The sequence below is a fragment of the Poecilia reticulata genome, linkage group LG1, assembly GCF_000633615.1.
Source record: "Poecilia reticulata strain Guanapo linkage group LG1, Guppy_female_1.0+MT, whole genome shotgun sequence".
NCBI lineage: Eukaryota > Metazoa > Chordata > Actinopteri > Cyprinodontiformes > Poeciliidae > Poecilia > Poecilia reticulata.
The window spans coordinates 11,839,567-11,865,974 of NC_024331.1; the positions used below are offsets into that span (position 1 = coordinate 11,839,567).

At 43.4% G+C, this 26,408-nt stretch overlaps 2 protein-coding genes across 6 annotated transcripts in view; one reads left to right on the top strand and one right to left on the bottom strand.

Moving 5' to 3' along the window:
* The window catches only part of pkd1a (polycystic kidney disease 1a), a 75,758-nt gene extending 63,902 nt beyond the window's left edge, over nt 1-11,856 (top strand). Inside the window, exons 45-55 of the mRNA XM_008410790.2 lie at nt 2,384-2,586; nt 3,296-3,490; nt 3,588-3,727; nt 3,981-4,111; nt 4,991-5,087; nt 5,262-5,375; nt 5,786-5,957; nt 6,053-6,343; nt 6,863-6,997; nt 7,101-7,427; nt 8,089-11,856. Coding sequence (XP_008409012.1) covers nt 2,384-2,586; nt 3,296-3,490; nt 3,588-3,727; nt 3,981-4,111; nt 4,991-5,087; nt 5,262-5,375; nt 5,786-5,957; nt 6,053-6,343; nt 6,863-6,997; nt 7,101-7,427; nt 8,089-9,006 — 2,723 coding nt within the window. The 3' untranslated portion in view covers nt 9,007-11,856. The remainder of the gene's footprint in view (nt 1-2,383; nt 2,587-3,295; nt 3,491-3,587; nt 3,728-3,980; nt 4,112-4,990; nt 5,088-5,261; nt 5,376-5,785; nt 5,958-6,052; nt 6,344-6,862; nt 6,998-7,100; nt 7,428-8,088) is intronic.
* Nucleotides 11,857-13,147: 1,291 nt separating this feature from the next.
* The window catches only part of tsc2 (TSC complex subunit 2), a 28,733-nt gene continuing 15,472 nt past the window's right edge, over nt 13,148-26,408 (bottom strand). For 3 of the 5 annotated variants that reach the window (XM_017305693.1, XM_008410740.2, XM_008410730.2), the window contains exons 26-41: nt 26,109-26,249; nt 22,894-23,055; nt 22,530-22,691; nt 22,175-22,287; nt 21,664-21,906; nt 21,306-21,554; nt 18,072-18,217; nt 16,552-17,159; nt 15,998-16,076; nt 15,306-15,392; nt 14,574-14,760; nt 14,354-14,493; nt 14,194-14,272; nt 14,029-14,120; nt 13,584-13,682; nt 13,148-13,470 (exon numbers count right to left, since the gene is read on the bottom strand). In XM_017305693.1, coding sequence (XP_017161182.1) covers nt 13,303-13,470; nt 13,584-13,682; nt 14,029-14,120; nt 14,194-14,272; nt 14,354-14,493; nt 14,574-14,760; nt 15,306-15,392; nt 15,998-16,076; nt 16,552-17,159; nt 18,072-18,217; nt 21,306-21,554; nt 21,664-21,906; nt 22,175-22,287; nt 22,530-22,691; nt 22,894-23,055; nt 26,109-26,249 — 2,755 coding nt within the window. In that variant the 3' untranslated portion in view covers nt 13,148-13,302. The remainder of the gene's footprint in view (nt 13,471-13,583; nt 13,683-14,028; nt 14,121-14,193; nt 14,273-14,353; nt 14,494-14,573; nt 14,761-15,305; nt 15,393-15,997; nt 16,077-16,551; nt 17,160-18,071; nt 18,218-21,305; nt 21,555-21,663; nt 21,907-22,174; nt 22,288-22,529; nt 22,692-22,893; nt 23,056-26,108; nt 26,250-26,408) is intronic. The other 2 variants (XM_017305699.1, XM_017305698.1) reach the window with 1 other exon arrangement.

The window sequence follows — 26,408 nt, forward strand, 5'->3', positions numbered from 1 at the left end:
ATTCTTAAATCTTTCCGTCTAAACCAGACTCAAAAGCTCTACTCATCTCCTCTCGACCACAGCCCAAACGCTCTGACTCTGGTCGCTATGGTAACGTTTATATATCCCTTCAAAATAATATACAGAAAACGAACATTTTACTTTCGTGAAAATTTTAACTCACCATAATGACTAACGGAGCCCTGAGCTTGTTTCTCTGCAACGAGACGGTCCCATCAGGGAGTGATGAGAGACAATGACACCCGAGGTGTTGCTTATATCCACAGCCTGCTTGGTCTCTACGTGGCGAAGCAGTTTGAAGCTTCATTGCCTCATTAGCAGCCGGTTGCCGCATGTTACGCAGAGCGGGCTTGTAATGTGGAACTCACCTACCGGTCCGGGATAAATCCATTCTCCTGTCTCTTCTTTGGGCCTTTTCCCCCTTGCAAAGAAACTTTCCAAAGACATCTGATCTGTTTCTTACTCATTTTGATGTTTGTGGCCTCAATGTTGGCACGCAAGTAACCAGACTTCCAATGATTCACTTCCTTTAAGAGCTCCCTGGTGGTTGAAGAAAAATCCACATATAATCGGCTTCTAGTCCAGAAAATACGGTAAATAAAAAAAACTCTGAATGCTTTCTGGTATTGTTCAGGGTGCTGGACCAAATGTGGAGGCGGGCCGCGTTGTTTGGGGACCACTGCCCTATACGGTGTATAGGGAACACATTCAAGAGTTAATTAAGCCTGAGCTATACAAGAAATACTTGCAGTATTTGGATTTCAAATTAAAAAAATTGTCTGTAAATATCATCTACCCAGAACTCTTCAAATGGCATAGTGTTAGCTTCACCTGGCTCAAATTTGGTAAAAATAAATAAAAATCTGCTATTAAGCACCTTTTGACATACAAAAGGCACAAAAATGAGTCATTTAATCTACAAATGATCAAGCAAACACTAAAGGAATGCTATGCTGTTGTGTCTTTGGCAGTAATGTGTTTATTTTTATGTTTAAAAAAGGAATTGAATTATTTATTTGCATCTTTTGATGCGTTTTTAATGTCTTAAAAAAAAGCTTTAAGTGATTAAATGGACTCGGCTGCACAGTGGCGCAGTTGGTAGAGCTGTTACCTTGCAGCAAGAAGGTTCTGGGTTCGATTCCCGCCCCCGGTCTTTCTGCTTGGAGTTTGCATGTTCTCCCTGTGCATGCGTGGGTTTTCTCCGGGTACTCCGGTTTCCTCCCACAGTCCAAAAACATGACTGTCAGGTTAATTGGCCTCTGCAAATTGCCCCTAGGTATGAGTGTGTGTGTGCATGGTTGTGTGTCCTGTGTGTCTCTGTGTTGCCCTGCGACAGACTGGCGACCTGTCCAGGGTGAACCCCGCCTCTCGCCCGGTACGCTAGCTGGAGATGGGCACCAGCAACCCTCCCGACCCCACTGAGGGTGTAAGAAAATGGATGGATGGATGATTAAATGGAAAAATCTGCAGATCGTGGCAATTATTTTATTTATATCCGGCCGTTTACTACGAAAATTTTGTGCAATACATTACTGCACTGTTTCTGAAAGTTGAGACACACCTTCCGGTAACATATATTCGATTTCTATTGTAAAAAAAAACAACAACAAAAACAATTGGAAACAATGTGTCATAGTCATACACTAATTTGTGATATTTTATCACCAAGAATTTATACAAACAGTGAAGTAATTTTGGTTGTGAAAAAACATGAAAAAGTTGAAGAAGTAAGAAGATTTTTCCAAGGCGATTCACTGACTGAATGCTAAATATATAGCAAATTGATTTACATGCTGGTCTGGTTAAACCAGAATCTGAAGAATTAATGTTAGCAAAAGTGAGACATCATTACATACACTTATAATCTTATCTTAAAAACGTTTGAGAAATACTGAGGGAAAAGATCCTGGTTTCTGTTAGCATTATAATGGATTTCTATGTCAACAGAAAGCAGTTAATAGTCAGGTGTATTTTTCTTGTTACTGAGATTTTCAGATGAGTTTGGTCAACTTTACATTGCTGAAAAAGACAAGAAAGTCTCTCCGCAGCTCATTATGCAACTTCTTAAAGGCCAGGCTGAATCGACCTGGTTCGGTAATCTTCAGAGTCGGACTTTAAAGGTCACACCTTCGTCTAGCACCGCAAAATGTAACGTTCTCCATATTCATTACTTTTCTAAAAGATCCAGTCAAAACAAATATAAACTTTCAAGGGAAAGCTCTAATTTTCTAAGTGTTAATACTATTATTAGCAGGGTCTAAGCTACATCATCTCCCAGAAAATCTCTAAAAGGTCAAGTTGTACGAGCATTTTCTCAAGGCGCTGTAGTTTTTCCGATTTTTTGTTGTGTTTTAACCATTGATTCCTGTTTCTGTGGCTCCAGTTGTGACCGATGTGTGTCGTCCCCGGCGGTTCCCTCCCTGGTGTGGACGGGCGGCGCTGTGGGGCAGCTGGGCAGGCATCGCTCTGGCCAGCTGCGTTTCCATTTGGGCGGGCCACGGGTTCAGTGAGAAGGTGGCCATGATGTGGTTAATCTCCTGCTTCGCCAGTTTCTTGTGCTCCTGTCTGCTGCTGGAGCCAGTTAAGGTAAACACACCCAAACTCTTATCCTTAATGATAGCAGTACATGATCCACAGCCAGACTAATTTCTAATTTCATCATGATTTACTTGTTCATCAGTTCATATTAGGAATGCAAACAATAAATTAACTCACGATTAATTGTCAGTTAAGGGTTTATTGGATTAAAATTAGTTTGAATTGATTGATAATGTTTGTTTAGACTCTTTTAAGGTTGTCGTGATTTTGCAAATCAGCAGAGGGCACAGCTGGTCATCTTTAAGCAGAGCCAGTTGATACAGAAATAAAGATGGCAGCATGCCCAAAAACAGGAAAGAGAAAACTTTACGCGGTTCTGTTTTGGAATATAAACACTCGACAAACTCCCTAACTTGTCACCTTAATGGCGCTCATTCAGCTGAGCTTCATGACGGAGCAGCGTCAACTTCAGGATGTGATGACAGAAAAGCGGAGAGCATAAAGCAGAAAGTTGTTAGTCAGTTGATGAGCTCAATCAACTTTAGATTAACTCATTCATCGATAACTTGTATTGAAACTACTTCTCTTTATGTTTCTTGCACTTACGTGATGTTTGCTTTGGCTAAATATGCTCCAGTCTGTGTTTATTTTAAAATGATAAAATCTCAAGTGTGGTTTTTGAGTTTATCAGAGTCAGCACCTCTTGTCGGGTGCAGGTCCAACGTTTGCAGGCCTAACAGCTGCCCTCTGCTCGCAGGTGCTGTGCGAGGCCATTTACTTCGCCGTGTGTGTGCGCCGGCTGCGTCCGGAGGACAGCGACGTGCTGGTGGACTTCCCACGGGAGGAGCGAGTGGTGCAGCGGGTCGCCAGGGTGAGACCGCCGCAGGGCTTCGCTCTGTCTCAGGCCCGGCACCAGGCCCGCAAGGTCCACATGCTGCACACAATGCTAAAGGTCGGTGGGAAACAGAGACTCTTATGCTGGAGGCATTCAAATCTTTGCTTTGTTGACTTAACAGAAATGATTGTTTCTGTTGTTTTTTTTCTTGCAGAATTTTCTGGTTTACATGTTTTTCCTGCTGGTCGTCCTGCTTCTGAACTACTCCGACTCGGCTAAACAGACGCACAGCTTGAGACTGCGGACTCAGCTGCAGCAAGCCCTACACACTCCAGAGTACCACACCATCAGCAGGTGCTGCTCACACAGTGGAGTCGTGGTTTTAAAATGTAACCTGCTGTTGATTTTTTTATCAGTCCCATTTGGCTGATCTGTCAAGTGAGGGGAAGTCATTTGGGGGTTTTTTTAGACATTTTTGTGAGCTTGAAATGAACAAAAGAGAGCAAGGTTCATCAATAAAAGCTAATTTGCTTTTCCCTGCCCACTCTGGTGTCTCTTTTGTACGTCTCCTTTGTGCAGGTGACGAATTAGTTTCTTTGTCTTTCAGACGAGACGACGTCCTGACCTGGCTTAATGGATCTCTGCTGCCTCGGCTGCTGGATGAGTCGTCTCTCCTCAGAGACACAGGAAGCCTGCTGCTCGGCTCCCCGAGGCTCCGACAAACCCGGGACATACAGGGTGAGTTGGCTCCATCGTGAACTTTGATCTTTAACCCACCAATGAGTCACAGCTCCTCGCTGACAGTAGTTCATTTGTAGAGATTTATTTATTTGCTCTTAAGACTATTTACAGTTCCTGTGAGCTACGTCTGCACAACGTTAGGCATAAAGCATTTTATTACGTCTAGTTTATTTGTATAACATTTCAGCAACAAGGCAGCTCAAAGTGATTTACATCATGAAAACATCATACCAATTATGAAACAAGTAATAGGGGGAAGAGAAACAGAGGCTGCGGCGGCAGCGTGTCGGTTGGTCTGTGTTACCCAGAAAGCAGTTGAGCACAATATCGCAACACCAACACCGTAAGTGAAACAATGACTGGGGCAGACTACTATATAAAGTACTCGGGGACCACTTCTTTACAAATGTGGATGTGTAATAATAGAGTATGGAACAAATTGGCAACCCAAACTGAAGCGTCTATTCTATGCGCCTTATAATACGGTGCTCCTTATATATGGAAAAAGTTTTAAAATAGGCCATTCATTGAAGGTGCGCCTTATAATCCGGTGAGCCTTGTAGTGCGGAAAATACGGTAAGTAAATTAATTCAAGCAGCTTTTAAAAAGCATAAATATGCTCTAAGTGTTATGACTACCAAGAATCCCAAGAAGTGTCTCTGTAAAATCATCCCTCTCTCTCTCTTTCTCAAACTATTTGACTGTTTGTCTGTATTGATGAAAATGCGACCGAAAAAGATATTTTGAAGTCTTTTTTTTTTTTTTATTCAGTCAATAGCTCATCATGTAAGTCTTATTCTGTAGAACCGATGGAAGTTAAAGATGCTGATCAGATTGTCGTTTTGCTCATATTTCACATTTTTCCTCCGCCTGCAGGTGGTTTCAGGCCAAGAGAACGATCACCTCTCTTGGTCACATCCCCGACCAGAGGCGCAGAGAATGACACGGTCACTGGTGCGATCCACACAGACTGGTAAGAAAAACATTGACAACACTGTCAATGTGTTGTCAATGTGGTCATCCAAACCGGCTTCATACGGTTTGGATGGCAACAATTTCTTTCAAGCATATGAAAGAAATTTGATCCTTTTTTTTGTTTGTTTCTTTCTAAGTAATCTTAACTGTGTTCTTTCGCTTACTTTCCAAGGGCTCGGATGGAGGAGTCCGACAGCAGAAATGTGCTTCTCCACTTTAACAGAAGCCTGCAGGAGGCCTCGTCCTCCCTGCAGCAACTGCAGCAGCTGCACTGGATCGACCACAGGTAACGACGGGACTGCAGGAAAATCTGGAGATTTGGTTTGAAATTGAGAAATATGTCCTCCGCTGCACAAATATGTAAAACATCTCACAAAAGTATTCGTACTTCTTCAAACTTTTCACATTTTGACATGTCACATCCAAAGGCTCTGACACATTTGTTTGGGATTTTATTACAAAATAAAGATGGATTCAGTCTTTCATTTAGTTGGGACAGCTTTTGTTTTAGGTCCCTAATGTTCACAATGGAGAAAGCAACAATTAAAGGTGATAAACGTAACTTCAACCCTTCTGCCTTTTGAACATTTCTTTTGTAATAAAGCTTTTTACACAAGCACATTTTTTTTTAAAAACGGTAAGTGAAACGTGCTGAAGACGTTAGTCTGATGTTGGTGTGTATGTGTGTGTTTGCAGGACTCGAGCCGTGTGCGTGGAGTTCTCCCTCTACAACGCCAACACCAACCTGCTGGCTGTTTTCAGGTTTCTGTTTGAGTTCCCAGTTTCTGAGCGCGCTCAGTCCAGCCTGGAGCTCAGTGTCCTCACTCTGTGGCCGATCACAGGCCTGGACCTTCAGCTTCTTCTCACGGTAAATTCGCCTCACGCAGGCAGCGAGACGTGACCGAAACCTTTTCCCTCCGCTCCTCTGACCTCTGACCTCTGCGTCTTGTCTGCGGTTTCCAGTTAGTCGTCCTCTGCCTCATCTTGTACTTCCTGGCGCGAGGGATCCTGGGGCTCCTCAGGGAGGGCTACACGTACCTGCTGTCGTTGTGGAGAGTGCTGGGCGTATGCAAGCTGTGTCTGGCGGCCTCTGTGTGCGGGCTCCATCTGAGCCGCTCCGTCATGGCCAGGCAGCAGTGGACGTTGTTCCTGAAGCGACGCCGCGACGCCTTCACCGACTTCTACCCGCTGGCCAGGCAGAGTCAGCTGTACACCGTCATGTCTGCCATGCTGCTGTTCATTCTGGTGCTGAAGGTAACGCAGAAAAAAAGAAACAAATGAAATGTTGAACACTCGTGATGCTTGGTTGTTTAAAAGGATCAGTAATTGTGTGAAACGCTGAGAGGCAGAGAAGAGAAAACAACATTCAGCTGCAAAAAGTTTTAGGGTGAAAATCAAATTAAAAAAAGATATGTATAAAACACTTATTGGCTTTCGCTGTGCGTATGTGTAATAATTCAGGAAATAAATCCATATTTTATTGCAGCAGCTAAACGTTACTGTAGTTCTTGGTGAGATTTGGAGATTTTTCTTCTTTTTTTTTTTTTTTTACCAGAGATGCAAAGAGAAATCAGGCTGGATGCATTAACTAGTCAGAAACAAAACGTAATCAATTTACTGTCAGTGAGGGCATCAAATCTGAGTCCTATTAACGTTTATTTGGTGCTTCTTGGAGTTGCTTTAATGAGGGAAATTAACTAAAGTGCATGTGAAGCATTTTCCCTTTGTTCATATTTATTGAATCCTGTATTCCCTCCCCTGTTGGGCACTCAGGCGTCGCACCAGTTGCGTTTCCTCCGGGAGTGGGCGGTGTTCGGCAGAGCTCTGCGCCGCTCGGCCTGGGAGCTCCTCGGAGCGGCGTCGGCTCTGCTGCTGCTGCTCCTGGCTTATTCCCACGCAGGACACCTGGTCAGATACCCCCCACGTCCCCACCCATGATTTGCTCATCTTCTGATGCAATTTTTAACTTTTGTGTAACATTTATTTTGGATTGTTTTGCCTCCCCCTGCAGCTCTTCCACTCTGTGCTGGACGGCTACGGCAGCGTGAGCACCGCCTGTCTGTCGTTGTTGGGAGCCGGGGGGAGGGGCCTGTTATCGTGGCTCCCTGCCTCGACGATGACCGGTCCCTCGAACACCGTCTCCTCCCTGACGTTCCACGCGACCTTCGCCGTCCTCCGGCTGGTTTTCCTGTGGTTGATCGTCTCTGTGCTGCTGAGGAACTACCGGCGCGCCCGAGCAGAGCTGTACCGCCCCGCCGTGGATCTCCAAGACTACGAGATGGTGGAGCTGTTTGTCAGACGACTAAAAATGTGGATGGGACTCAGCAGGACCAAAGAGGTAAGCCTCTTGTTTTACATCCGTGGTTAATGGAACCTTGGCCGGTTTGTGACCAGGACTCACCTCAACGTGAGACAGAGAATTTGTTGGTGTTTTCTCGAGCACGTCATTCAGATTGACAGATTTGGGAAAGTACGCATCTAGCACCACAATCTAGAAAATATTTTTTTGCCCCCAAAAAAGGAAACAGATTAAGTAGATTTTCAAATAGCACACCATCCACAGCTCACTGTGCATTTGCGAGGTATACAAGGTCGACAGTCGTATTCGATAAACTAGAATGCTTTCTGATGAGGCTCATTTATCAAATTTAAAGTACTTTTAGAGGACAACATTTAAGCTTTTTTTATTAAACCCACAATTCTGTATTCTATTGAAAACTCATCATTCTGAGTACCTTATAAATGATTTACTAATACTGGAAAAATGTCATATTCACTGTAGCAAATACTCTGACAGAAAGCCACACTTTGCTGTTTTTACAATGAGATCAAGTATTATATACAAAGTGATAGGGTTTTTTTTGTTGAAAAAACTAATGTTTTTGGGGTGACCCCAAACTTTTGAGTTTGATTGTATTTGGCAAGAGTTTTATAAGGAAAAAATGCACAAACCAGATCCACAAATATTCAGTCTGATGACTCTTTGTTTCCCCTCACAGTTTCGTCACAAAGTCCGTTTCGAAGGCATGGAGCTCCCCCCGTCCCGCTCGTCCTCCACCAGCGACTGCAAGTCCCTGTGTCTGCCCCCGCTGGACAGCCCGGACTCCCCGCCCACGCCGGACAGCATCGATGCCGGCTCAGAGGCCTCGTGGCGTCCAGCCTCCTCGAGCCCCTGCAGCCTGACGGAGGCGCCTGGGGTCGGCCTCGGCCTGGGTCTGGGTTTGGGTCTGGGGCACGGCCCGGGAGTGGTGGTAGGGGGCACGACCTGGAGGGAGAGGGCGGAGACAGAGGCCTCCCTGAGGAGGCTGCTCCCAATCCTGGACGCTCTCCTGCAGCAGCTGGACCGAGTCAACATGGCGACAGATGACGTTTACCACATCGAGTGCAGGCTGGAGCGGGCTCAACGGAAAAGGAGGCGCAGCAGGAGAGAAAGAGGAGAGGACACTCATGACCGGAGAGGGGAGAGCAAGCAGAGAGGGAAGGGGGACGACAAGGACGTGAAAGAACGAAAGACGGGAAAAGAGAAGCAGACCAGGGGCAGAAAGGAGAAAAAGACTCCGGTCGCCACGCCGATTCCCTTTTCAAAGCCCAGATCTACGCTGGCCTCCGCGCAGCCCCACATCTCACAATCATCAGTCACCGATAAACCCGCCGCCGACCCCACCCCAACGAGCACTTCCTCTCTCCACAACCCGCCCTCCAAAACACCCTCCGCTCCCTCATACCCCCGAGCACCCACTCCCTCCCTGCCGACCGCCCGAGGCCCCACGCCCATTGTTACCCGAGACCCGCAGACGGACAGAGAGACCCTCCCCTCCTCGAGTCTGTTCAACCACCCAGCTCACACCACCACCATCCCCACACGGAAGAGGAAACGGAAACCCCCGCCGCTGAAAAACAAGGTGCACCCCACTTAACAGGTCATCCCCAAAACCCTAAGGGGTGAGTGGGAACTGGAGGAGAAGGAGAACGCAGGAGGAAAACGTTGGGTTAAGGACGAGAGGAGAACGAGGACAGCCGGTCTTGTCCCCAGACGCACCTCTTTAAACCCTGGGATAGAGAAGAGAAACCGAGGGGGGTTTTGCAAAGAGATGAGAAAGTTACGTAAAGGCGGAACAATTGAGCCAGTCGTTTGAAAAAATTTAGGGTAATCAGAAGCGGAAGAGTTGGGTCTTGGCTCGCTCTCAAAGCATGGTGCAGGTCACTGAATGCTACCTAAGCTGACCGATTAAAACAGTGAAACCAAGAGATACTTGTGTTTAGTTCTCCGAAACCCCCTTCACCCTTTCCCCGTTGCCATGTGATCCTGGAGGTCTCACGGCGTTGTGACAGGAGCACAGGAAGGTGCTCACCAGACTGTACAGCCACACTTCTCTGTATATTTTTGTTTATCTGTATTTTGTTAAATGTCAGCAGTGTGGACACCACGGGTGCCGGTTCAAGCCATGTATCCTGGAACCAAAGATTCCTACAGGAACGCACATCGTACATACATGTATATAACACTGTAGTTACATATCAGTAGGTGGAAATGTGCCTTACGCGACCGGCCCTATGAGGTACGAGGAGAGGCGTGCACGTGTGTGACGCTGTTGAGATTTCAGCAGTCACTTCTTGAGGGTGCTGATGATACAGTGCCGGCCAGATGTAGAGGTAAACATGTGCAAAAGTCTTACAGCTTCATTAATGTTTTAGCACAGCAGAGTAATATCCCAACCTTTAATTTGAGAGCATGGATTCGGTGAGGAAAATATATGCACAGAAATAGTGATTTTTTTTTTTTATAACAGAACTATCTTTGGTACTAAAGCAAACTGAAAGACTAGTATAAAGAACAAGCAGTTTGTCGGACTCTTGTGAAACTTTGGAAATGTTGACTTCGCACCCGCCCCGCTCGGTCCGCTTCAATCAAACTCTAGTTTGCTTGCCTTATAAGTCCGGTTCGTTTGGGGAGGTATGAACGTCCGATCAAACCTTGGTGTGCCTTAAAACCTCGGTCACATTTCTGTTCAAGTGAACTCCAAAAGCAGGAAGTGGATTATAGCGCCGGGCATTCTGGGTAAATACAACCAAAACAAACGTGAGAGTTTGTCGCTAGCAATAGAAATGGCTCTTTTTTGCCAAAAACAAAGAGAGAAATCCTACAACTGCTAAAATCTCCCTTTTTGTTTACATTTTGCGAAGGAGAAAGTTGCGATCTCGTCCTTCACCGGTTCTAGCTGCGGCGCCACCACAGGCAATGGTGGAAACAGGTTTTTCAAACGTTAAAAAGTATGAGATGTTTTCACACATCTCAGAAAATTCTCCTGTGTGCTCTAACCACAAAAGTAGCACTTTAAAAATACATTTAAACAAAAAAAACATCAGCAGATCAGTAATACCAGATGATTTACTCAAAGGCTTTTCACACATTTTTTCCTCAATAAATATGACCATCACTGTTCATGTGAGAGAAGGGAGATCAGAACCAGAAGAAGCGACAGAAAGCTAAGGCAGAGTTCTGAAGAAGAGTCATAGTAAGTCGTAGAATAAGGAACTAATAGATGGAAATAAAGACGGATATACAGTATGGGCGGTTTCAGCTAAACATGACAGAAGCTCACCAATTATAAAGCTATACTGACTCCCATTCTGATTATATTTCCTGTTTGTTGTGTTTAATATGGAATCGAATTTAAAGCACTTTTTTTTAAATTGTAGGACATTTTAAATGCGATGTGGCATAAAGTAATAAGCTCGGTTTCTATACCAAAAAACGGAAAGCTTCACTCATACTGTACTTAATTACTTAACCAGAAGCGCTGCCAAAGCTTTTAAATCATTTATGCATTTTTGATTTAATCTAGTCATACATTCATTCGTTTTTTGTTTTTTTTTTGTACTTGCACTTTACTCTTTAACGTAGATAATGTTGAACACCATATTTAATTAATCACGTGTCAGGTTATGAGTACATTTACGTTAAAGGGACATTTCCTTAAGTATTTCCACCGTGTTGTTAAAGCAGTAGCTTGCATTTGTTTGTTCATTCGCCAGCTCTTTGATTTGTTATAATTTTGTCGTATCAACACACGCACTCTTCCTGTGTCCAGTGGGCAAAACTCAGGGAACCCGTCCTATCTCTCTCTCCCTCTGTCACAGCTGGAGCCAAATCCAAGCAAAAGGGTCCAGTTATTAAAAGATAATCCCATACTGGTATTTGTTATATAAATACTGAAGGAGCGGTACTGCATTGTGTTGGCCTCATTGTAAAAGAGCATGAATGTTTAGATTTTCCAACAGATTTTTTTTTTTTTACTTCATCCAGCATTAAAAGACACCCCTTCTCACTGTGTATACTTTGTGTATATATTTGGGCCTATTTGGGATGTATATATTTCTGCTTTTTGAGTATCTGTATTATTTGTGCACAGTGGCACACACTTATGTCAAGCACTGGTGTTGCAATCTCCAAAGTTTTACATTTTTCTGGTCTAAATGATGCACAACAGCCAAAACGTTTAAGTCATTCAGTGTTTGACGGTTTAGTAGAAACCACAGGAAGTTCAGCAGTCACTTATCCTCTCATTGTGTAGTGTGTGCAAGAGCATGGTGCCAAAGCTAAACTGTGTATCGTTTTGCAGTCTGTTGTATAAAAGCTTTGTGATTTGAAAATGAATTTAAAAGCATTTCTTTGCTCTTTCTCCCCTTGTATCAATGCAGTTGTAGCACCTCTCATGCTTTTGCACTTGACAAAGTCGAATAAAGTGTTTGACAGCTAAAACCTGGACGGTGTTAAATAATTCAGGGTTTTTGGGACAAAAATGTGTTGACTGAAAACTGTTGCTTAATTAACTTCCTATGGAAGCCCGTTTCAGAAAGCTGAGTTAACAAGCCCCGAGTAGATACTCTGAATGAACCTACTTAGCTGTGATACTCATAGCTAGCCAACTCAACTCTTGAGTAAAGTTACCCTTACAGCGCAGACATCGATTCACGCGATTCACCATGGCAACGGGACAAAAAAGGCCCGAAAGTGCGGATTTCTCACCAATGGACGGCACATTGAATATCAAAATACATTCAACACAAAATACAAAAAAGCAAAGCAAAAAAAAAAAGTACCAAAGAAAAGGAAATAAGTTTGTCACGAGTTAGCGTGAGTCAATGCGTAACGTCCAAAAAGCAAGGATTTTGTCTGAACAAAATATCTGCCCAAAAACCTATGAAGATTATGCTCGAAGTATAAAATAGCGACTTCATTACCGCTTTCACTGATATCTGAAGGTCTGTGTAGTTTTTCTTTTATTATAAAAAAAGGCTCGTTCTGGCACACTACCGTCTTTTTAAACATCACTACAAAGTAGTGGCCAAAAAACTGCAGCAGCAAATACACCAATGTCTTTGCGGGTAAACCAGCGTTTTATTTAGCAGTTTTACTTTACCTTTCACTTCCTATCTGTAAACTACTTTTGCATCAATGTGCTCACACTATTGCATGACATTTTATTTTTTGCAATCGATTTCTATGACTTTTGTTTAAAAAAAAAAAACTTATTTTGGATAATCGAACATTTTCTATTACACCATTAGTTCCATGTATTTTGTTCCTGATCCCTATTTGAGTCAACTTAATCTGATGGATTTTCATCCTGCATAATACTTAGTAGTTATGAAACCACATTTAGTTGTATTTAAACTATCGTTTTTTTTAATTAGCCATTACATCAAAATATGACCGACAAAGATGTTGGTATGAAATCTCCAAATGATCAAAACTACAAAAGGCACAAGAGGAGGAAGTGAAATGACCAGAAATAACACTAAATGTTCAAAAAGCATTCCTGCTCAGAAAATATTTTTACCAGGAGATACTGAAAGAGAAACGTCAGGACTGGGTAAAATGCCCCAGAATAAAAAACTAGATCTGAGCACCTCAAGTATTTGGCCATAAATAAAGAATTGTCTTCAGACCCTTGGTAAAGAGTTTACAACTACCTCTGCACTGAAAGACAAAACTCATAACGTTTTCTACAAATCGGCTTCGTTTCCTCACGCTAAAAATCCCCACAAGGAACACAAGATTTCAGTTTTTTTTTAATTATCACTTTTAATTCATACAGTAGTTGACACAAACACAACCAGTCTGTGTTTGTGTGTGTGTGAGAGTTTGCGTGCGTGTGCATGTGTGTGTGTGTTCAGTCTGCCAAACAAAGTCACCTTTGCAAACAAAGTCAAACAAAATCAGTAAAGTCGTCCACCGTCGAAACAAGTCTTTTTCTCTGTCCCGACATCTCGGGAGTCGGAGCTGAAGCTCCTTGTTGAAATGCTTTATTCTGCTGAGTGTGTCCTTGGGTCAGCGAGATTCCCGGAGTCGAACGGGACTGGATGTCTTCTTGAGCCTGAGGCGCGGCACAGAGTTGGGAAAAGACGGTTTAAATGCAGGCTGGCAAACGGTAAGTGGAAAACGTGTTGGTGAGGGAGAACCTTTTAGTTCTCGAATTTTTAAACTTACTCTGGTCCTGATCCTCTTTATGTGTCGTAATCTGGCAAGCCACTTGGAAGCATAAGCATCCGAGGGATTCGCTCTGTACTGATGCACCAAAGAAGCCATCTAGACACAGGAAGCAAAAATTTATTCTGGGGGAGTTTAGGGAAGAAACTGAATGTGGAGTCTTTTCACAGAATAAATTTTTAAAAAGCTACGTAGGTTTGTTAGAGAACATTAGTGAACAAACAACATCCTGAAGATCGAGAAACACGAATACAAGCGGAGGAGACTGATGTGAAGTTTAAACTATGCATCATTTTCCTTCTGCTTCACAATTATACTAATTTGAGTTGGTCTATGACAGAAAAGCAAATGAGAAGCATTGAGATTTCTGGGTGAAACTTGACAAAACGTGGAGAAACTTCAACAGAGGTGAATATTTTCACAAGACTCTGCAGATCAGACTCACATTTGCATGCAGAGCCATCTGTCGAACCAAGAGTGGCAGGTTGCGGTCAGATATAATTTTTGCAACGGTGGTATCAACCAGGCCCTCCAGGTCTGAAAAGGTAGAATAAAATGAGTCGCATCGATGATGATGAGGAGCAAAAAAACGGCAGCAATCAACTCTCACCTTTCCGACACTGCAGGGACACGAGGTTACATTCATAGTCCAGTGGCTTAATAACGACTTCGACGAAATTAAATTGACCCTGAAACGGAGAGAAACGTACTTTGTAATGAAAGCTAAAATGCCTTCTAGCGATTTCTCTGAATGAGTTTGCACATTTTACCTTTATGGTGCCCAGTTTGTAATCTTCTCCCGAGTCGTTATAGACCACCATGACGAAGTCGTTGCCGATGTGTCGCTTCTTGTTGCAGCAGCCCTTGTCGCTCTCTCTGTTCGGCATCAGCGTTGCTATGTGGAAGATGGCTGCGGACACACGGTTTCGTTTAAAGCTTAACCGCCAGTCGCCGTGGAAATATCTGGCATTGTGACGTGAGTGCACGCACCCTGCATGATGTCGTCGTGCCAACAGTAGGTGAACTCTCCGTCGTCGCCGTACTGGTCGAGCCCGCCCAGGAAGATCTGGTCGGGGTCGCAGTCCTTCAGGTGGATCAGTTTGCCGAGGCCAGTGAGGAAGGCGGCGTAGCGGTTCGACCCGTATTCGTTGGACAGGATGGCGACTTCGTTGTTGACCTGAAGAGAGAGAACGAAGAGGATGAAGGTGGACGGTGCTACGAGAAAGTATTTACAAATGCTTACAAGCTTCTTCTGCGTTTGCTATTTTGCCACACCTAAAAGTCTTACATCATTAAAGAAATGGTAACATATATATGAGACAAAGTAAGCAGACAAAATAATCTGCAGTTTTCAAATAATGAAGAACAGAATGTGACAACATGAAGTAGTCTGAAAGGTTTTAAACATTATGCATTATGAACCCGATACTACTGTAGGTGTAAGGGTAATTACTGTTCCACATTTCCTAAAAGGGGCGGTGTTATGCGTTTTCCAGACACATAGAGCCATTTTATAACACGATCAAGAAACTATTACCTTCAGTTGTAATAAAAATGCTTTACATATCAAATTCCTCCATTAAGCCTTCATTTATGCTCTCAGCAGCATTGCCCTGAAAAGCACTAGGTGCAGATGCAGTTACACCAGGTGTTTTTAATCGCTGCTGGTCTCCCCGAATCGCTTTTCACAGCTGCGTATGATGTAACAAGGTGTGTTCTCACCTGGCCAGCTCCAACAAACACAACTCCAATCTTATGGGTGTCGTAAGGAGGCATCTGGTCCAGAACCTTCACAGCCCGATCGATCACCTGCAGCCGGGGAGACAGGATGGACGCACAGCGGACAACGAAGGGTTAATGGCTTTCCTCAGAGAGACTGGACTGTCATGGCGTCACCGTTCATCAGGTATTTACATTTCTGAGGCAAATCATCACACTTTTGCAATAATTCTGCATCATTTATAGAATGTAAAGTCTTACATTCTATAAATTTAAGACTTTACATTTATAGAATGTAAAGTCTTACATTCGGATCTCATTCAAGAGAATGAGATCCGATCATTCTCTTGAATGATCGGATCATTCAAGAGAATGATCCGATCTTTATCAGGTAATGAAATCAATACAAGCAGTTGAATGAAAGGGTTTACTTAATTTTTGCCTTATTCATTTATATATATATATATATATATATATATATATATATATATATATGTGTGTGTGTGTGTGTGTTTTGTGTCTCGTACACTTGTGGTTACATTTCAATCATTTCCACACATCATGAAGACCAGATCATTTTCAATAAGTTCCTAGAGACTGGAAGAGAGTTTGCTTTCTTTTGACCGTTTATGCAGCAGCGCTTCGTTTTCATTGGCTGGATCGGATCAGACCGGCGTGGGGAAGAGGCGGCTTACCTGAGTTTTGGGCAGCAGCAGCGGCTTATTGGCTTCATTCCCAAAGAAAGGAGAGTGATATAGCTGAAGGAAGACAAAGCTAAAAAGAAAAAAAAAATGTTTCAAGAAATTATCCTGGAATGAGAATCTTCACATAAAAAAAAATTCAAAAGAGGTAAACATAAATGAAGCCGCTATGATTTCATATTATATTAGAAATGATTTTATGGTGGTATTCTGGCTAAATTTAGATTTTAGATATAAAACTTTATGCTCCTAAGATGGATTGATTTGTTCAGCCTACAAGTGAAGCCACCTTCACATTTGATCAGTTTGGTGCAGCGAAGACACTGACTACTCAAAGGGGCTCCAGAGAATCCCTCATGAATTGGAAATGTAAATCTCTAAATGTAATCTTCAAAAAAATAAACTTAAAACCTGAGTGGAGATTTAGCACAACTCCTACTGCAGAAAATGCAGATCAAGTTCAGGTCTTTGGTTTCCCCCCCATCTGTCCAGTAACGGTGGATTAAAGCCCAGGTCCAGTTCTATCTTTAACAATCTGCCCCAACTACCTGGGACTCAGTCCGGAGATCTTCTCTGCGATGCTGGGCCCGGGTCGGCCGTGATACGAGTCCCTCTCTGTCTTCCTCTCTCTCCTGGAGGACGGGGCGGAGACGGAGATGGTGTGACCTCGGGGTCGGTGGCCTCCGCCGGGGGAGATGGGTCCAGGCAGAGCTGGCGCTGCCGGAAAAGCCAACTTCATGGCAGCTCCTACGCTCTGAGATGACAAGCCGGAGCCCTCGCCGCCCTGGACCGGACCTCCTGGCCCGTTAAAGTCCGCCCCGGTGCTCCCCTCTGCTTTGTCCTTGTCCGGGCAGGGCTGCTGCAGTGCCTGAGGCTTGCCATCTGAGGGCGCTCTGGGCCGAGCGGCGTCGCCCTGGCTTTTCTCAGACTCCAGCGCTGCTTTGGTGAAGGCCTCCGGCAGCGTCTGCAGCTCCGGGGAGGAGCTCGACTTGTTCAGTCCGTGACCCTGGGACTGAGAGTGGCTCTGAAAAGGAAGCTCGGGGCCCTGGCTGCCCGGGGTGGAGGGGCCGACGCTGGGCTGGTCGATGGGAATCGCTCCTTCGCTCACCTCCTCCAGAGTGGATTTCTCATCATCCTGACTGGAGGTGGAGGAGGACTGAAAGTCAGGCAGAAATCACGGACAGCATTATTCCTTCAGCATATTCTAGCAGATTAACTCGTAAAATGATATATATATAAAAAACAAACAAGATTTTATTACTTGCAGAAAGCAATAAAGAATATATCCAATTTAGTTCCAAGAGGAATCAAGTTGATTTATGGCATAATAACCAAACCAGATGATCCTAGCATACATCAGGGTGCAACAAAAATATTATTTAAAATCTACCAAACATGGGTTTTTTTTCTGTCCCAAATTAGAAAAAAGCCCAACACATTTACAGTTAAACAAATACGACAATCCTGTTTTTTTTTTTTTTAAATAAATCATGTCTCCAACAGCGTTTTCCATCATTTAGTGACAGAATAAAAAAGTCAAGCATAAAAAAAACTTTAAATTAATCTTGGTGACAGCCTCCTGTTGAACATTTACATAAACTCATACATTTCAGTGTGAATTTATGTTTATTTAATAAACTTAAATAATTTATTTAAGGGATTCAATTTTAAGTTTATTGATCTTAGAGAGTGTACTACTTGCATTCTTACATTACTTGAAAGTTGCCTCCAAAAAGAAAATGAATTGCTATAGCTTCCAGGGTAATTTACTGCTCAGCAAAACGTGTTATCCTGGCAGGCCTGCAAATAAACTCAAATGTGAATAAATCTAATAAAAAGCATTTTCTCTCATTCTGTCCTTTTAAAACGGCCCCCACACTCCATTAAGCATGGACGCGAGTGGGTGAAAATAAATTGTTTTTGTTCTTCGCTGCAGTTATAAGCAAAACACAAAAGCAGCCCGTTTATCACATCGAATCCTCGAGAGTTAAACAGAAACAAATTCTGCAGGAACCATCGGTTCTTTGCCAGAATCGGCTTCGTTTAGGCCACAGTCGGTTCGACTCACCCTGCTGAGCGGTCCGGGCAGCGGCGCCTTGTCAGACATGAATATGGGCTCGGAGGGAATCGGCTCAAACTCTTCACCCTCCACCCACTCGAGGGGGGCGTTCTCTGCCGCGACCCCCGAACCCTCCTCCGGAACCACCACGGAGTCTGCAGCGGGACACATGGGTCGTTACAGACGGGAGAGACGCGTCACACAGTTCACTCTGAGCTACATCGAGGTTAGTCACACAGACACGTACTGCTGTAAGAGTGAAGGAGTAAATATTTCAGCAGCTGTCAGTAGTTATTATTGACACAGTCTCTCTGAAGTCTAACAAGATTTTAGAGGCAAATGATTCATTCTGACATGGAAACACAATCAAACAAACAGATTTGAACATCGATCAGCAGGCTCAGGCCCATGGAGGAGATCACGACCTACAGAGAATCACACACAGAAGTGCTGAGGAGCTCAGATCAGTTCGGCAGGTTGTTTCTATTCATCGCACGCTCGTCTCCTGCATTATCGTTCAGATTCATGCAACTTCGACCGCTTCTCTGCTTCACTGGCTTCCCAGTAGAACAAAGAAGTGCCTAGTGAGATCTGGGCTTTCCTGTTAACAGAAGTTGCCTGGGGGTATATTTCAGAAATTCGAGAGTTAGACATTGGGAAGGAAAGAGAAGAGGAAAAAAGAATCAAAGGAGGGGTCAAAAACTACTTTCCACTTTTCCTCTGCTACTGATTGACCGATCCAGGAGGAGGCACGACTTGGTCATCTGTCACAGATGACCTTCCCTCCAGGGTTAGGAAGAGACGTTCATGGAAAGCAGGGATGGTGAGGTTCCCGACTTGTACAAAGTTTGAGCGTAAAACAGCCGGTCGTAAGACAACAGAGTTTTTACTTCATGTCTGCAGGTTAGAAAACTAACAAGACGCTCCTTTAATTCGTCTTCCACTTGGAGTGAAAGTACAAAGTTATAGTTTAGTGATTTCATAATTGTTCCTAATGACAATTGTGAAGGTCTGAGTTCCATTATTTACAAGAGCCTGTCAGGATTTCACCAGTTTAGAAAGCTAAAGACGCCAATGTTTTCAGAGGAGACTTCAGGGGAAAGTGTTGTCTTCTATCACAAAGCCTAAGGGCCAGGCTAAGAAAAAATAAAAAAATTACAGGAATAAAGTCATATTGTTATGAGAATAAAAATCTAAATAATACAAAACAGTCAATATTACAAGTTGTAAGATTACCAGAATCGTCGCAGTGATGTGAAAATAAAGTCATAATAGTGGCAGCAGGCCATTTCCTGCTCCTGATTATAAGCCGATGCCGACGTGTTCACCACAACTTTATTCTGGTAAAATTGCAGATTTATTCACAAAATAATATATGACTTCATTTTCATAGCAGTAAGACTTTCATTTTATATCACTTTATTCTCGTAATATTTAATCTGTAAGTGGAAAAAAAGAAAACATTTTGCAAGATATTCATTACCCGTTTCCATTACTGTTTTAAAAGTTAATGGGTTTCCTAAGTGGATACGGATGTTGCATATTTTTGTCTCATCTGTTCAATATTTCAGTTCAAATTTTCCAGAGTGACTCCAAAGTGTCTCTGCATGGTGTCTGAAAGAACCACTGTTTTGTACAAGTGAGGAGAAATATACCACCGCAGGGGTTTTCTGGAAAGCGAGGGGGGGGGGCGGAGGAAGAGGAGTGGGGTCACACATGATGACGGTACCTGCCCAGGAAATGCTCCTGTGCAACCTGCCAGGAGCCGGAGGTCCTGGGGGGCCACTGGCCAAACCCAGAGACCAGAGTGAGCCGCCCACTGCAGGCGGGACGAACAGGGGGGAGGGGGGGAACAGGGGCAGATCGAGCCACAAAACACACCACAGCCAATCACAAACCAGCATTTCCACCACGAGAAGAATCCAATCAGGAAAAAGGGGAGGGGGGGAAAGAGTGGAAAAACAAGATGTGATAATGGGAGTAAATAAAGAGTAAAGACAAAATAAATTCAAAAATGAAGTCCAGAATAAAAAAAAGAACAAAACTGCTGCAAAAAGATTACAGAATTAAAAACAAAGATTAGTCCGTTTTCTTACCAGCTGGTCATTTGGGAAGCGATCCAATGAGACCAAGCAGTGGCGGGTAAGTCGGCGTTGAGCGCAGAGCTTTGAAGGACATAATTACTTACCGGGATCCAGACACACTTAGCATTTGTAGAAGTTAAACCTTCCCATAATTTGTCCACAGACAATACAGATTTCATTCAAAACTTCAATGGTGAGATTTTCACTCAATTCTAACTTTTTTTTAGAGAAGAAATGTTTGAGATCTACAATGATTTTGTATCTTGTTAATAGAAACATCTGAGTATTACTTTGATTCATGAAAATCTTGGCTATTTGGTTTATTGTTAAAATATTTTGTTTGTACACCACTGGTTTAAAGTACAGCATGTATGTCAGAAAGTTCCTAGTCAAATCCCAGAGCTAAACCCTAGAGAGAAAATATGGTTTAACAAAACACTGACTCAAAGTGGGCTGAAAACACTTCAGCCCACTTTGGGCTGAAGTTAATACAGTTAATACATTTTAAATTTTGTATTAAAGATTCTGTGCTCCATCTGTCACACATACCCAATATTTTGGCTGGTCTGACACAAAATGAACTGTTGATGTAATTTTTTACATTAACAGATTAAAAACTAAATGGCAAACGGTGCTTAACAGGAGAGATTTTAGAGAATATGAACCACGTGAAGCTAGAGCTATAACATATTTACAAGATTTTTTTTTCATCCTAAATGCAAAATGTTTATATTTTTGTTCAGGTCTGGGTTAATTACAGCACTCACCATGTTGTTCTTGCAGCAAATGGCCTTTTTTGAGTCTGTATACTCCAATTAACGATTAATTTATTAGTAAATTACCTGACAATTATTGCAATGATCATTCAATTATGATTATTCCAATTAATTTCTTCAGCCCTACTTATAATTGTTTTATTCTGTCACTGTTTATCGTTCCTACTGGAAACCCAAACAAATTATTTAACAGCTGGAGCATCTTCATCAGGCGAGGTCATGCTAGTCACTTCAGCGAGACACATTGTGATGTTTTAATATCATGAGATCTCGTTACAACGCTACTACACTTATATAAACCGTGGAGCGATAAAATCCATAATTTTAGATCCAACTCACGACCACAAACATGTCCGCCAAGACTCCTTTATCCTGCCACTCACCGGTGCTGGAGCGCTGAAACAGGTTGGCCTTTCCTCCGGCGCTGCTGTGTGTTTGAGTGAGCGGTTCGGAGGCGGACGTTGGCGCTGGGGCGGCCGTGCTGGCTGGAGCGCTGGCTGTCTGAGTGGGAGGCTCCTTCACTCCCTCCATCGCCATCAGGACGGTGGAGAGCTCCTGCAGCGGCAAGTTGCCCAGCTCAGAGGAGAAGGGGCTGGGCGGGTTCTCCAGACACATCAGCCAGCTGGTGTTACCTGAGGTGATGGAGCACCAGGAAGACACAACTGTGCTGTTGAATCAGGTTGTAAAAGTGGATTTAAAAAAAAACAAAAACAGGAAGGGCCTAGCCCAGGGATGATGTACCTGAGGGTCTCCGTATGAAGATCTCTGCCCAGCCTTGAGTGAGCATTGGAACAAACTCGGCAAGGCTGGGGTTGTCTTTGAGCGGAGGGGGGGCAGACAGAGCGGCAGCTGTGGAGGAGGGAGGACCGACGCCGTCCAGGGTGGGGCCAGAGGAAGGAGACAGAGGAGAGGCCAACTCTCCCTCAGAGGGGGATACCAGAGGACTGAGACTCGGAATAGGACCGGCACGCAGAGCGTGACCACCTGCAGAACGAGGAGAGTCTCTTTAATCACAAACCCAGACGCACTTTACGCTGAACCGCAGACTAAAAGATGCTCGAATGAGACATTTACGCCGAAAAGAGGAAGAAAAAGAACACAGACCAGCAATTTAGAGCATAAGAATAAAAACAACAGAGTGAAAGTCAGGAAACAAACACATGAACAGTGACACGTCCAGGAGGAAATAAAAGCTACCTGATTTCAGGAGCTCTACAGCTGGCGATCGCCTGCAAAACCGAGCAAGTCTCACCTGACCTGGAGCGGACTCGTGTCCGAGTTGTTCTGCTCTGCTGCTGACTGGACTGCGACTCCAGTTTGGCCGGAGCCTCTTTAGTCATTCTGGTGTGAAGAGACGGATCTGATCTGCAAACCCAACAGAGCAAAGGAAGTTCAGAGAGCCTCGCAGACCGAGTGAAGTAGTAGAAGAAAGAGTAAAAAAAAATCTTTGCCTTTAGGAAATTTAGACCGTTTATAAAACTGTCTGTAAATGGAAAAAATTTGTTTTTTCTTAAAGACAAACAGCTAGGAGGAAATTTTACTACTTGATAAGTACATGCAAGGTTGTCAGGTAAAAAAAAAAAAACAACAACAAAAGCTGGCATCACCTGGTCATTTCTCCTCCTCCGCCTCCCAGACGCTCTGACATGTCCATTCCCAGCAACGCTTGCGTTCTGACACCGCCGCTCGTCGTGATGGTGACAAGCTTGTTGCCCACCAACCAGGTCATGCTGCGACCTCCGGCTAACAGAAACTCAGCGATCGGAGACCTGCGGTGACAGCGGGGAGTTTATCGTTTTACTCCACAAATACAACAATCCAGCAGAAATACTGAAACTGCGAGAGAAATCAACCGGTGGCCAAAATCTGACCATTTCCAGCTCGTTCAGTCCCGACTGGTGACGAGCCATTTAAACATCTGGTTTAGAGAGAGATACACGCAAACACAATGACAAACAGACCACCACAAACCTCTTTGGCAGAGCAGAGAAGTTTGAGAACACGTATCGCGCCATCATGTCCAGACACGTCTCCGTGAGCTCCAGGTGGACGGTCTTGAGTCCCTCATCAGCTTGAGTCACTGCATTTTCATCAGCAGAGCCCAGACTGCAGGTCGTGGTAGAAGTGTGCATCCTAAAAGATGGGGGGTGGGGGGAATGAGAAATTGCTAAACAGCAGGGGAGCAAGAGAAAGGCATGCACTGTCAGTGAACGGAGGCGTGCATGCTCCAAGACAACAGGAAATGGGAATTTTAAAAAAAACGCAGAGACAACACACCGGTGATCACGTTTCTACCTACATCACATGCAAAACGAGCATTTATATGCACGCTTAAACATGCATACAAAATGATAAGCACACAAAACACAGACAAAGGCTGCAGCTTGGTCTGAGTGAGCGCAGAGGGAACATATTTTTTTGTTTGGTTAGTTTTATGCAGGCAGTTCTGCTGAAGGGTCTAATTTAATGAAATATTTTTTTACTCAAATCAGACAGAAAGGATTTAAGTAAAAAAAATTTGACTCACTCTCACAAAGAGTGAGTCAAATCTCCATCTGAATCCTGTCCAATTTAGAGGGAGTCTGTGGTCGTAACGACCGTTTCAGAGCCACACTTCAGGTGGACCGAGACGCCTCTGTTGTTGACAGGAGGGATTATTCAAGACTGTTTCAAATCCAAATCACTAAGACAGAAAAACCTAAAAAAAAAAAAAGAAATAAAGCTACAAATAATAGATGGCCAGAAACAACTGAATATTAACTGAATGCATCAAAGTGAATTAATTTAGCTTTACTTCTGCCTCTTGATGCACTAATTTGCTTGTTTATTATTGCTTTCTCTCTCCAAACAATAAGGTCTGCAAACAAAAGTAGGAAAATTAATTCAAATGGCTTCATGTTACAAATATTGTCCTTTTAGAAGGAGAAATATAAAACTCTCATTCAGACCAAGCCCTGGAATGTGAATTAAATCATATTTGCAGTATATTTTCCTCCTCTTACCTTTATCTCTTCTTAATTTGATTGATTGATTTATTTATTTTAATGTGCAGTGGGCACAAACTCTATAAAAACACAACCACTTAACACTCCAAATTTATAGCCGCCAAAGTTAAATATTTCTATGCTTTTAAAGTAAATGATCAATGGAAATAAATAAAACTGATAAGTGTTAAATATGGTCATGTTGGAGTTGGTGCCCACATGGACACAGGTTTAACAAAATGAAACAAACTTACATTTCAAAAAGAAAAAAATATATATACAAGTTTGCAGCCTTTCATCAGATAAAAGCAGGTTAAGAAGATCTACGCTGCAGTTTTATAATAAAACAGTTTGTCAACCAAAAGCTACACATGTTTCACTGCATATTGTGTCTGCTATTACTAATTCCGTTTATAAAACGGAATTTTGGGGGAATTTTATGTGATGGACCAACATAACGTGTCACATAACTGTGAAATAGAAAAGAAAACCACATTTTTTGCAAATAAATGAATAATAATCAAGAAGTGTGGTCGGCATCTGTATTCAGGCCAGCTTTGATTCTTATAAATAATGTCAACAATCTGAGCCTAAGTTGAGCTCACCTGTGAGTAATTTATTCACAGCTGTTCGCCGAAAGACGAGCTGAAACTATGGCAGATGTATAAAGACAATAAGAACTCAGCCAGAGCTACACTGGAACAGTTTATTTTAAAGAGCCATCATGTCTTGAAATGGTCCAATCAAAACCCAGACCTCAATCCAATTAAGAATCTGTCGCAAAACTTGAAAATCAGTCTGATTGGTCTCCATCCAGTCAGACTGAACTTGAGCTGTTATGCCACTCTGCTCCTCCAGACTAGCGGCAGCAGCAGTTGGTTGAGTATCTGCTGAGCTCATCATACAAACTATTTCTCAGTTCAATGCTCCTAAGCATTGCAGCATATAGCACTGTTGGGATGAAGGCGGAGTGTTGGACAGAGCAGGAGTTTGTTAAAGAGACGGAGGCTAATTTCAAGGCATCAAAATGAAAAGTCATATTTCTTTTCAAGTTGTTTGATATATACAGCATTTTTATAACAGCTGAAGGTAATAGTAACTTGATTGTGCTACAAAACACAATCATGTGAAAACATGTATTTTCCACCGTGTTCATAGAAAATACATGACACCGCCCCTTTAAGGATTTCCAGATTTAGCAAAGAAATATATCTGTGATAGAGATAATGTGCTTTGTTTTCTTTTCGATGCCCTTATTTGTGTTGGCCCATCATGTAAAATCCCATAGTATCATGTAGATATTTCTGGTACCGAGGTGAAACGGTTCAAGAGGTGCAAATACTTTTTCCAAGGCTCTGCAGCAGCACTGTAACCACATTAAACTGCAGCGTTCGATCTCCTTTTATTCAGACACACGAGCAGAAATGAGGCAAACAAGTGATGCAGACACAATCTGTGAGCGTGTGCAGTGATTGAGGACCTGTTGGTCAAAGTTTCACCTCAGCCCAAGCTACTCCCCATCATCCCAGCCTAATAGATTGCCATGGTCATAGTGAAGCCAAATGAAACCAAAAACATGTCAAGCAGGCAAAGAAAGCTGTTGTGCCCATCATTGGCAGAGGAAGCAGAAGTGCCCGCCCTGCCCTGAGAGAAAGAGACCAAAGGTGTGGGTCGTAGTTGCTGTCAAAGAGAAATAAAGACGGCGCCATTTTGAACACACGTGCTCGGCACCAGTCCCTCTTGGCATTCATTTGCTACTAAAGCCAATCAAAACCAGTCAGCAATTCACCCAGCAAAAAAAGTAAAGCTGAATCAAAAAGTGCAAACAAATCATAAAATCATTAAAAAAAAAAAAAAAAAAGCAAAACTTGTGTTAGAGCAAAAGTAAAAACAAAAACATCAAAGTGGATAATGATGTTTTCCAATGGCTTCAACAAACACGGCATGCAAAAGCAAATCATAGGAACAAAATCCAAAACAGCACAAGTGCAGATACAGCCGAAAACAAATCAGAGGCCATCACACACCTTTCTCCAGCATGCACCACCCATTCTAGGAGTCCCGCTTACAAAAACCCCCCTACGACTCCTCGACGGACCCATCTGACCCCCCCAAGCAACAAGTGTCTGAGCTGCTGTTTTTTTTGTTTGTTTGTTTTTTTTCTGTTGTTTTTGCTTGTTACCAAGGAGATTCTTTTCTAACCTGCGAACCGCGTGTTCGGAGACGCTGATGCTGCGGGAGCGGAAAGCCTCCATGGCCGAAAGGTCCCTCAGCTCTTTAACTGGAGAGCTGCTGCTATTGGCTACAGATGCTGCCGGCTTTGCCACTTTTCCAGCCCGCAGGCTGGGGGCCGAGGTCGGCATTACGTTGGGCGGTAAAGGGGTGGGTTGTCGTGACAATGGAGGTGGTTTGGGAGCAATAGTGGAAGGAGTGGTTTTTCAAAAGTACACCAGGAGACGGCAGGAATCATCACCCGAGCACCGCAGCGACACGAGCAGTTGA